The following is a 12246-nucleotide window of genomic DNA, read 5'->3' as shown; positions in this document are numbered from 1 at the left end:
GTGGCGCGAGATGGTGTGGATGCGATGGTGGCGAGTTGTGACGGTAAAGGTCGTGGCGGTTGTGGTGAAGCGGCGTTGTGGTTGGTGGTTGTTGTTGTGAAGCGGCGTTGTGACGTGGTTGGTGGTGGTAATAATGGCGGCTGGTCCAAAATAAAGATAGTAAAAGAAAAACGGCTATCCTGAAGAGTCGCAGCCCGCATGAATGACATTTATTCCCTCTAGACAACGGGTTTGGGCCTAACTACACATATACTTACAGAGATATCTCACCTAAGGGACCTGAATGGTGGTTTGTGAATTTCGTCAACCACAACAATATATATATATATATATATATATATATATATATATATATATACATACATATATATATATACATACATACATATATACATATATATATACATATATATACATATATATACATACATATATATATACATATATATACATATATATACATATATATATATATATATATATATATATATATATATATATATATATATATATATATATATATATATATATATATATATATATATATATATATATATATTGATTTCAGAATCTGATCTGACGAATGCGTACAAACATTTAGGTCCTCAGACAGTTATTTCCCTAAATGCATGTCCAGGATAGACCCATCTCCTTGTCTGGTGGGATTCTAACTTTGATGCATTGAGAAGGGTATAGAATAGATTCCCTTTCTTATGGGATGGCCTTTTTCTCTTTACGACACGTTTATGCACGCGAGATAGCCGTTAGCCCAACGGAGGCTGTTCTACCACCTTTCCATCGGGACACATTGGCTTGGTGGTGGACGATTTATTTACACTTTGGACTTATAGGACGTTTGATGAAGCATACCACGGGCTTTTCCTGAGCAGTTATTCTGACGGTCAAATACAGCTGTGGATCATTTACCTCACCCACCAATCTTTCACCGACGTTGACATTCACCTTTTTCCATCGACGTTTGACGCCCCGTTTGGCAGCTCTATGGATGCTGGCTGGCTCTTGTTCGTGTCGGGCTGAACGAGGAAGGAATGATCATGAGATTGACGGTTAAAAGTGACGTGCAGCGATGCGCCAATAGGCAAAGTGGATTTGGCTGAAGTCTGCTTGAGGCTCCGCCCACACTGGTCACATAGAAAAGGACGGGAGGACCATTTTCCTGTCAGTTGGTTGGTGAGCTGGCGACAGACAGTTGCTTGGTGAGTTGGTGACAGCCTTACAGCTCTGACCGCTGGTGACAGTTGGTGAGCTGGTGAGCTGGTGAGTTGGTGACAACCTCACAGCTTCTTACAGCTGTCTGTTGGTTATGGCTCCTGATAGCTCCTGATGGTGGGTGACGGTTGGACTGTTCCTGCTGGTTATGCTGGGGACCTGCTCTTGGCATACCTGATACTTGGCGTCCCTGGTTGCTGGGGGTGATGACCTGATGTCAATTGGTGTTCGAGCCTGATTGCGAGTGGGTGCACAGCGAGGCAGGGCGCTGGCAGCGGACCAAGGCACGCTCACACATTTTGGGGCATTTTATTGGACGCACGATGACTTCCGCCTTGGTAAGCCGAGACCAGATTTCTTTTCCCCTCTGAATGATCTACTGGGTACTCTTGCCTTGTGTTTATTCATTAAGTAAGGCATAGCGATAAGATCTGCTCTTTTTCTGTTTTTTTTTTTTTTTTTTTTTCGATCAATACCTGTTTAATCCTTTTAGTTTGAGATTATTTCATTGATTTGAATTCATCTATTTTCACCACAAAGAAATAAAAAGTTCTTGTTTTTTTTTTTCCTTATTAATAAATTCCTCGTTGACATTTCAACCTGTCCGTGCTTGTCCCTTCCTTCCATTGATCCAGCATTGTCCGAACCAAGATAGACTGGGAGGTAGCTCCCAAACAAATTAACCTGTCACAGTCGGCATGCACCAGCGGTTAAACGCTCGGCCGCCATTATTACGATCTAATCAAGATAAGATTGGTGCATCGCCGAGGGTGCGCTCCCTGTTCAGGAAGCCACGTGACCTCCACTTAAACGGCAAATTAGACGGTAGACACTGGAACTCGTGGTTAACTGAATGGCGTTCGTGATTGTCAAGCAACCCACCATACCATGAGGTTAATTGTGAGTGGTGGCCCCAGGTCCGACTCTTCAAAGGAGAAACGGGGATTAACCCATATATGTATATGTATATATATATATATATATATATATATATATATATATATATATATATATATATATATGTATATATATGTATATGTATATATGTTTCAAGGTGAAAACTCCCACCCAAAATCTCAGGTATTCCCTAATGTTTATAGAGGTCCACCCTCTTTTGCGACTCTGGCCTCCTCACCCTTGACATCTCACATTCACCTTCACCCCGAACATTTGTTTACACAATCTTCCGTTCCCTTATAATCCCCCCCAAACTACACTCTGCTCTTTTGCTCAGATGCAAGGTAATGCCGGAAATGTCAGCTTCACCTTACTTCCTACAGAATTAAACTTCAGGTTTTTCACCTTCAGTTTGAGAAAGACCGTTGTTGCATTCTCCATCGATGCAGTCCACCACCAGTCTTTACCTCGACAAATATTCCTCATTACATTCTCACCGTTTGTTCAGCTCTAAGTCTGACAGCTGTGAGTTGTTATTTTCTTGGTGCAACAAAAACCCTTTGATTGAAAGTCTCTTCATTTGTTGATAACATTTGGTTTCACTTGTTTTTTTTTCGATCTAGTTATCTAGTTCCATCAAGTCATGGTGACATTCATGATCAGATTTCTGCAAACATCCCTATCCTGCACTGCTTCCTGAAGCTCTGACAGAGACAGCTTGGTTGCAGCCTTTAAGCCTACGATCCAGCATTCATTTTTCTCGCAAGTGGGATATATATGATGCTGTTGACTGTCGTGCATCTTCAGAAAAATTGCACATCTAAACCTTACTTGTCCTGAAGCACAATTGCTTTTGCTTTATGTCTGTGATGAAGTGCAAAGAGCAATGCAATACTGAATAAATCACCAGCAGCAATCCTTCTGTTCTCAAGGTATAGAAGTGTTTTCTGGCTGTTTTACAGTGACTTTATTAAGCAGGTAATCAAGTTGAAAAAAAACAAGCAATACAAAAATGTCTCTATTAAAGCTTGTGGAATGAAAAAACACGAAGAAAATTAAAATAAAAAAAAATCAACTTTACTTGGAAGACAACTGTTGTATTTTCAGGTGTAACAGCAGGCAACTGATGACCAGTGATTTGATTTGTAAATATCACAACCTACCATTCATGGAATAAATATATACACATCTCAAATAAATCACTCCGGAGGTGTAAACACCAACTAAATGACAACAGACTAATAAATCACTCAACAGCACACTGTTGTGGACACTACTTGCATTGCTTGTATAACTGTGCATTGTAAAGTGAAGGACGATGCTGATATTTCACTTACCTGACTCCATTGTGGACGAAGCAATAAAGCCCTTTTCAGATCTGCAGCTGCAGCACTGGTATAAAACAAGATTAAAATATGGTGCTGTGCATGAGGAGAAGTGAGGATAGTGTTGATAGTAAAGATAAAGAGCGGGGATGATGTGCAGTCGTGGCAATGATACAATATATTGTAAAAATAAATGCATCAGGGAAATTCTCCACTTACTTAAAATCACCCAGCATCATGTAGCAAACACTCCTATTCTGATAAGGAAAGAAGGTGAATGGACTGGTGGGAAAAAGGACAAAGACAATACAAAAAAGTGAATTGAAACACCGGCTATTATTCACTGCAATTTAACTTTTACCTGCAGTAAGTTTCCACTTGCCCATAAATATTCTGCAGTTCATTATCTTACTCATAAACCTCACCCTTTTACTTTTATCCCCATCACTGCTTCCTTCCTCCCCACCCAGCCCCACGTATTTGTTCGCACCGAACTGTTCTTAATCACGGCATCTGCATCTTCATCAATAATGTACTTACAAATGTGACGTCGCCTCAGTACACACATCCACGGCTCCTTTCAAATCCTTGCTCATTACTTTTTCACGTGCCCTCTGGCAAAATGTTCTTAACTGAAAATAAGTACAAGTATTCAGAAATTAAAGACAAGATGATGGAACACCATGAACTCACCATTTTATGAGCCAATTCGGTATCCAATTGTTTTTCTGACTTACAAAACCAAGACTATAAATAATTTTGGAACGTCTTAATTGAACAAAATGGGACTTAGCGATGGAGCGAATGATTTGATATACTTTACCGCTAACAGAGCATAAAAGTCCCTTTTGTACTGGAAGTTGGTCAACAGAGAGAGAAAAACGTGGAGCTTGCTTCCTTGTGCTATTACACCAAATTAAACAAGGATGTTTTAAAAATAAATATCCTTATGAATTTGCAAAACGACAACAAAAAAATGCAACCCACCCCTTGAAGGAAAGCCAACACATCACCTGCAAAGCAGTGTTTTTGGAAGTGTTCACAAAACTCAAGCAGTAACATTCTATATTTCTTCCATAAGAAAAAAGAAAACCAAAATAAACAAACACCACAGAACATTGAACAATGCAGTAAGCCTCACCCAGGCAATCACCAAAGCTTCCAAAATAAACTTGTGGTTAAATTACACAGAAAATGTTCGGGTCCACACGCCACAGGTTCAACTTGCCAGGTCAAAATATGACTAAAGCCACCCGAGAATGCTCGTTCAACTGGTGGTTTGACGTGTGCTGCAAATGCTGCTAACATCAACTTGAACCACAATTTGCTGAGATCACAGATCCTGCAAATAACCTGTGCATTCTTCACTTGTTATGAATAAAATAGACATGCTCCAATTTTATTATTAAATGAAAAAGCATCCCAAAATGAAAAGCCCATTCACATCTGCTTTGTAATCTATATAAACTTGAGAAAACAACAGCTAGGAAAAATGTAAAATTCATTAATTAGTGTTCTCCTTGTTCCATAATAAAGCTTTGTTGAAAATTTGACGGCAAAAGCTCAAATGGTAAAAATGTTATGGCTTTGACAGACAGACAGACAAACAAGCAGTCATAGACCATACTTGCGAAATCAGATGCTGCGACCTTGACCTTTGGACCTCAAGAACAATAGGCTTCTCGGTTTTGATTGGTGAACCAATTCAGTAACCCAATATGAAAATTCTGTTAAAATTTCAAATCAGTGGGATGAACATTGATGATTTTATCTTACCTTGTTCGTTTAACCTCAAACAATAGGCTTCATTGGCCCAATATGCAAAGACTGTTCAAATTCCAAGTCAATTGGATGAAAATTGACGATTTTTTGAACTTGACCTTTTGACTTCAAAGCAATTAACTTCTCGCTTTTGATCAGTGAACCACTCAGTAACGTAACATGCAAATCCTGTTCAAATTTCAAGTCAATGGGATGAAAATTGACAATTTTGAGACTTTGACCTTTGACCCTTCAACCTCAAAAACAACGACCTTCTCGATTTTGACAAGTGAACCAATTCAGTGACTCAATATAAAAAAATCTGTTCAGATATCAAGTCAATAAGATGAAAATTGACGATTGCGATGACATTATGGTAGTTTGCTAGAACACTGGAACAGACCAATCACAATATGCTCTCCCATCACATCACAGAGAACAGGCTAGGGTAACAAATTCAGCACTTAGCCTTGGCCATCATCACATTTGGTTTTGGGATGTTCAGTGTGCAAATCAAATGGATTACTCTTGACTGCAGTGAAACTATATCGATGCACAATACCACAATTGATCTCTTATGCACTGATGTTTAACAGGCATTCAGACAAAAGATGGCCATATTTGCTGTCAAATGTGACAATATTGTAGACTATAGGAGTATAGGGGGTATAGGCTATTGTAAGAAGTATCCCTGCTGACAAAATGCCAGGAAGTATTAAAATGTGAAAAATTATTGTGAAACTACAGATTGGGAAAGGGGGTTCAGAAAAAAAACAAAATTGTAAAAATTGAGCAATGACATGTCAAAACAAGAATCAATACATATGTCATGAAGGACCTGCATTGCTGCAGAAATCATACCGCATCACTGTTGATATCTGCAATCCTTAGCTCAATGGAAAGGTCTTGACCATGTAGAAACAGCTGGGTGAATGTATCTGCCACTTCATTGATTTATGTCAAGAGATGGGAGAAGGGAGGGATGCAGAACCAGAAAAGAGAAAAAGAGAGAAAAAAAAATTCCTGGAAGCAAAAACCATCACTGAAAATTGCATGCAAGTAGAACAAGTCGTATTTCCGATTCCAAGGTTGATCATGCTGCACTTGTATATTTTTTCGTGTTCATTTTTTTACTGTTGGAGCTCTCAAGTCAAGAAGCTTATTCAGTGGAATATAAACATCGATTTGACTTCTCGAAGATAACTGTTACTACAAAAGACATGGAGACAGTGAGACACATTTGGGTTTGTTTGTGGTAGGAGGGAATTGTCCTTTTAGGTTACGTGGAACTATGTGGGTGCAGCCGACTGTTCACACAAGGTATACAGTATGTAGGATAGTGTGAATCGACAGCAAATGAGATAGTAAAGGCAATCTTTATCACAATGGCAAGAAGGGCTTCAGGCTCAGACATCATGCAAAAAGAGAAGAGAGAATATGGGTGTCGTTGATGTATAACCTATATCCATACATGTACAAAATACTGTATCGACACATTTGTAATATGCCTGGCGTTGGTTTAATGGTTAGGGTGTTGGGCTTGGGATCCTTGGATCCTGAGTTCAAATCTCACTCAGCTGTTGAATTAATATCAGGTGGGGTTGACTCTGCGTGTCATCCTTCCGAGGTCGGCAAAATGAGTGCCAGCATGCTGGTATCCTGTGTCGGAGTGGTGACCCATCCAGGATTGTGCCCAATAGCCAAGGAGACTGCTTCGGCAGCACCAATGCTCTGCACAGTGTATGGTCCCGATGGATGGATATTTGTAATCAATTCTCCAAATTTTTTCCTGTTCATTAAACTTGTAATCTGGGATGAATAATAATTATTTGCAAGAGCCGAACATAACCAATTTCTGAGAACAACTCTCCCAAATGTACCACTTCCTGAAAAGTTCAGGCAAAACACTGAGAATGTACAGTAAAATTCATTCACTTGCAGTATTCAATCCAAAATGTGACATCAGTGACAATATGCTCAACATCATGAACGTTGCGTCGATAAGTATCAGCTCGGAGAATGATAAAAAGCTGAAATAATGATCGGAAGGATGCAAGTTGACCAGAAGCATGCACAGCACCAGCCTGCAAGGAGGTAGATCCAACGGCATTGACACATCTTGCAATTGTCAACGATACCTTATTTAACTTCAGATAAAGGATGATTTCTTAATTAGAAAATCCCACCATCCCTACGGATCCTCTATTTGTCACCAGCATTGCGGTTACAAGTTCACGTTAAGATAGCATCTGTGTTGTGTGTGTTGTTCTGGTCAGGGCTCCATGCAACATTTGTGCCCTTGTTGGAATACAGGTATCCCCCACTTAGCAAAGGGGTTACGGACCTTTATAACCCTTCGTTATGTGAACCTTCGTGATGCGGGAACTCATTTTCCATAGTTTATTTTGAGGAAATTAACTTTGTTTCTTCACTGCAACTTTTTGGTAGTACAGTATAACAATGGTATAATGATGGTATCATGATGGTATGAGTTGAAAGTGACAAAACAATAATAATAATAATAATGTTACAGTTTTGGAAACTTACCCCAGAGGGAGAGCATACATGGATATGTTGGTGAGCAGAGGATTAGTTCTTTCATTAACCTCCGCCATCGAAAATGGATGGAGGTTACTGTTTTCACCCCTGTCTGTTTGTTTGTGAACAGTATTACGGAAAAACTCCTGGACGGATTTCGACGAAACTTGGTGGGGGGATTAGGTATGGTCCAAGGATGATGCCATTAGATTTTGGACTTGGTCCAAAAAAAGGTTTTTTTCAAAAAAATTTCGATTTTTTTTTTTTGGCATTTCTACATGCGCGTCAATCGAGTTTAGTTTATTCAATCGTGGTTCAGTAGAGTCTGATGCGTTTTGACCTACAATCAATAGGATATCAGGTTCACTTAAGTGACCCAGCAGTATTGGCGGCGGAGGTTTTGCACTCTACCGAGTGCTCCCCCTCTAGTTAGTCTTTGTGTTGATAGTCCTTAGTCCCTTGTCTCAGGGTTGTGGCATGTGTTCGTTAGTTACTGTTTCCCCAGTGTGACCCCTTCTTCCCCCCCCTTCCCACTCCCACTCTGTTACTTTCAATCTGCCCTCCTTCACCCCATCAGTCCCTTCCAAACCTTCTGCTACTTTCAGTACCTCCTTTACCGCATCAGTCAGTTCCCCCCCCCCCCCTGCTCCTTGCAACAATCCCTCCTTTACACAATCGATCCGTTGCCCCCTCTGCTTTCTCAATCCACCAATAATCCCCTTCACCAAACCTCATCTCGACAATCTCTCTTTCACCGCATCGGTATTACCTTCAACCCCGTGGCCATTCAGTCATCCTTCGGTCCAGCGGCATCCCTCTCCGTTTTTGCTGCATTTGTGCATCGTTTAATTGGGCACACTCGGTCAGTATGAGTGCCATTAATCCTTCGGTCTGATCGGATTACCTTCACCGCATGGGACTGTGTCCATTCTCACGTGCAGGTTCATGGCACGAGGTGCGGTGCTTTTCCCATGCATGGTGGGATGCGGCACATCTCGCAGGCATGGTACAGTGCAGAAGTGTACAATGAATGCTTGCGCATGAGGGAGGGAGCAGGGGTTTTCATCGTAGCTTTGGGCACGTGAAGGGAGGGGCAGGGGCTGCATTGAAAGTTCCCTCAGAATGGCATAGCGTTCTGCTGCATCGTGGACTCGCCCACATCGGATGTGGACCAATGAGGAGGAGGCTCGCACGAGCCGAGACAGAAAAAGCAAGATGAAGAGGAAGAGAACAAAAGCGCACGAGAAGAGATGGAAAAAAGGCGAGATCCTGTGAGGGACAAGGTGCTCGTTGCTGTCCTCATCCTGGAGAGAGAAAGCTCAGAGTGAGAGGAGGAAGAAGACGACGTGAGTGCAAGGGATGAGATGAGAGAAAAGCAATGTCCTGCAGGGAGAAAGGAACTCGGAGCTGGTCCTCAGCCATGTGGAAGAAAGCCATGTCCTCAGAGAAGAAAGGAGCTCCAAGCTTGTCCTTGTCCTGAAAGCTTGCCCTGTGAGGAGCAGAAGGCTCAGAGATGAGAGAAAGCAACATCCTGAGGAGGAGGAAGCTGAGAAAGAGGAGGGCGAGTCACATATCTCGCGTGTCGGAGAGGACTTGCCTGCTGGGTCTGGACACCTCAAGGACACGGCTGCGTGTCCCATTACGCCGCATCACTACTGCCCATCTTTCCCATTCTTTCCCCCCACATTCTCCAGCACCGGGTATACAAGATGGAAATTACAGGGACTTTCAGGAAAGAAAGCAGGGAATTTGAAGGAGGTGGGTTTGGGGTGGATTCACTGGATGTGGTGCTGCCGGTACCTGTACAGGACGATGAAAGTCCAAGTTTTCAGGTCCTTGGTGCTTCCAGTCTTGCTCTATGGATGTGAAACATGGACTCTGACTTGGGATCTGAGATGAGACTTAATTCCATTGGTCCGAGGTCTCTTCGGAGAATCCTTGGCTATCGCTGGTTTGTCTTTGTGTCCAACGAACGGTTGCTGAGAGAGACTCAAATGAGATTTGTTACCTGCTTAGTCCGTCAGCATCATCTGCGGCTGTATGGACATGTGGCTCATTTTCCTGATGCTGATCCAGCTCACCAGATTCTCCCAGCGAGGGAGCCTCGTGAGTGGAGGAGGCCGATTGGCCGGCCACATGCCTCATGTTTGCAGCAGGTTGATTAGCATCTCAAGGAGATGGGGATGGGCCAGGCATTTGCCTGGTTGATGGCCAAACATCGGCCCCTGGAGTATCGGTGGAAAGTGGACGCAGCAATGCGCTGCTCCAATGCATGCTCCTATACCTGACCTGACCTGACTTCTTCCTATCCAGGCTGGAGTTCCTCAAAGCAGTGTTCTTGGCCCTGTGGCTGTTTCACGTTTTCATCAATGATCTCTCCGACTCTCTGGATAATCCTCTCTATCTCTTTGCTGATGACTCCATCCTCTGCTGTACCATCTGTTATACTTCAGACCAGCAAGCAGCAGCCTCTTCACTCTCTGCAGATCTGGATATAATCATGAGCTGGTCCAACATGTGGAACATGTCTTTCAACCATTACAAATCTCACACTCTCACTTTGTCTCTCTGAAAGGAAAATCTGGAACCCCCCACCCACAATCTACTTTCTTAAGAATCCTCTTGCAGAAGTGCTTTCATTCAAGCTTCTGGGTCTCACTATCTGCCAAGATCGTTCCTGGGAAAGCCACATTTCCAACCTGGTCTCCAAAGCCAGTCACACTGGGCATCCTCCATAGTGCAAAGTCCTTCCTGAGCACACCTGAGCTCATGACCACATACAAACCTTTCATCCACAGCCTGATGGAGTACTGCTCTCCACTCTGGACCAGTGCTCCCGCCTTTCACCTTTCTCGGCTTCACGCTGTGGAAACCAAGGCTTTTAGAATCATTGGTATCTCCTACGATGAAGCAGAGTCTTTGGATCTCTCACTCTCTCACCACAGGCAGGTCGGTGGTCTTTCTGTCTTATACCGTCTCCTCTCTGGCCTCCCCCCCTTCTCTGTCTGTGATGTCGTCGTAACCCCCCCCCCCCCCATATTTCCATTGGGCACTCAAGGTCCGCCGGCAACCCTCTTCTGGTAAAACTACCTTCACTCTTTCATTCCTCTTTTTTTCACACCTCTGTAACAAACTCCCACACACTCTTCAATCCCACTCTTCTCTCCAGTTCTTCAAAACAGCTGTTCACCATCCAAAACCTTCTTCTTCTTCTTTCGGCTGCTCCCGTTCGGGGTCACCACAGCGGATCATCCGTATGATCCGCATAGTGATTTGACACATGTTTTACGCCGGATGCCCTTCCTGACGCAACCCTGGTCGCCTCTTACGACGCAGGGATATGGTACACCTATTTTAACCGGGGTATACACTGGCCCAGTACACTGGTACTCACTTCGCCGACCTCGGAAGGATGACAGGCTGAGTCAACCCCCTGGTGTATTAATTCAGTGGCCCAACGGGGCTTGAACTCAGGACCTTTTGGATCCCAAGCCGCTGCCCTAACCACTGCGCCAACACCAGGCTAGTTCACCATCCAAAACCATGATCTTTGATACCTCTGTTAATCTACCTCATACCCACCACATTCAAATTCCCTGCTTTCCTTCCTGAAAGTCCCTGTGGCGTCTATCTTGTTTACCCCATGTACCCTACCCCATCCCTCTCCCTTTCACAGATCTCCTCATGTCTCTTTCCTCACTGTTTTATGCTTCCCTCTCCCGCCTCTCATCTCCTGCTCCCTTTGTAATACATTCTGGGTGTTCGCTCTTAAACGAGCCTCGACAATGTTACAAAAAAAAGGAAGAATCTTCCATCTTTATCCACAAATTTTACCCCCATCAAACCAAACTCAATTGCAAGAGGTTACCGTTTGCACCTCCTCTCAGTCTCCTATTTTCCTGTTCTTTCAATCTCTTACTTAACGTATCCAACTATGGCACCACTGCCACATTGCCAAGATGTTACCTTTTTACCCTCTGTCACCTCACGCCTCCAGAAATTTACATTTTGGAAACATAAATTAAATAAAACTATAGATTAAGACCTGAAAATGTTTTCCTGTTGAACTCGAAAATATGCATTTGAAACCAAGAAAATAAAAATTCTGCTCACACCTGAATGTGAAAGTTAAGGGTAAAAGTCGGTGAAATGAGTCCCGTTATAATAAATCGTTAAAGGTCAGGCAGAGGTTACACTCGGAAGTTTACCTTCCCAAAAGTAATCATGGCAGGAATTTGTTCTATATGCGGAGGAAAACCTGCCTTCTCTTCACAAAAGACATCCTTTGATCTTTAGCATCCACTGAATAGTGCATGGATCTCCAGCTGAACACCCAAGAGCCTGATGACACACATTGTGACGTACCATTGCCTGCAAAGCACCAAACTGAGAGCTCGTAGTCAGGCTGGGAATCAAACCCAGGATATTTTGCTCAGAGGCAGTCTGCGGCCTCTGCGACATCCCATCAGACAGTTTTTTTGTATACCTTGTCGAG

General features: G+C 42.9%; 1 protein-coding gene across 1 annotated transcript in view; it reads right to left on the bottom strand.

Moving 5' to 3' along the window:
- Positions 1-12246, bottom strand: part of LOC147031295 (uncharacterized) — a 120306-nt gene that overhangs the window by 74698 nt on the left and 33362 nt on the right. Inside the window, exons 8-11 of the mRNA XM_085871925.1 lie at positions 6075-6157; positions 3993-4084; positions 3672-3734; positions 3465-3519 (exon numbers count right to left, since the gene is read on the bottom strand). Coding sequence (XP_085728051.1) covers positions 3465-3519; positions 3672-3734; positions 3993-4084; positions 6075-6157 — 293 coding nt within the window. The remainder of the gene's footprint in view (positions 1-3464; positions 3520-3671; positions 3735-3992; positions 4085-6074; positions 6158-12246) is intronic.

The sequence above is a fragment of the Eptatretus burgeri genome, chromosome 2, assembly GCF_056783735.1.
Source record: "Eptatretus burgeri isolate ZD-2024b chromosome 2, Ebu_testis_v1, whole genome shotgun sequence".
In the NCBI taxonomy this organism is placed as follows: Eukaryota; Metazoa; Chordata; class Myxini; order Myxiniformes; family Myxinidae; genus Eptatretus; species Eptatretus burgeri.
This window is presented reverse-complemented; position numbering and strand designations above follow the sequence as displayed.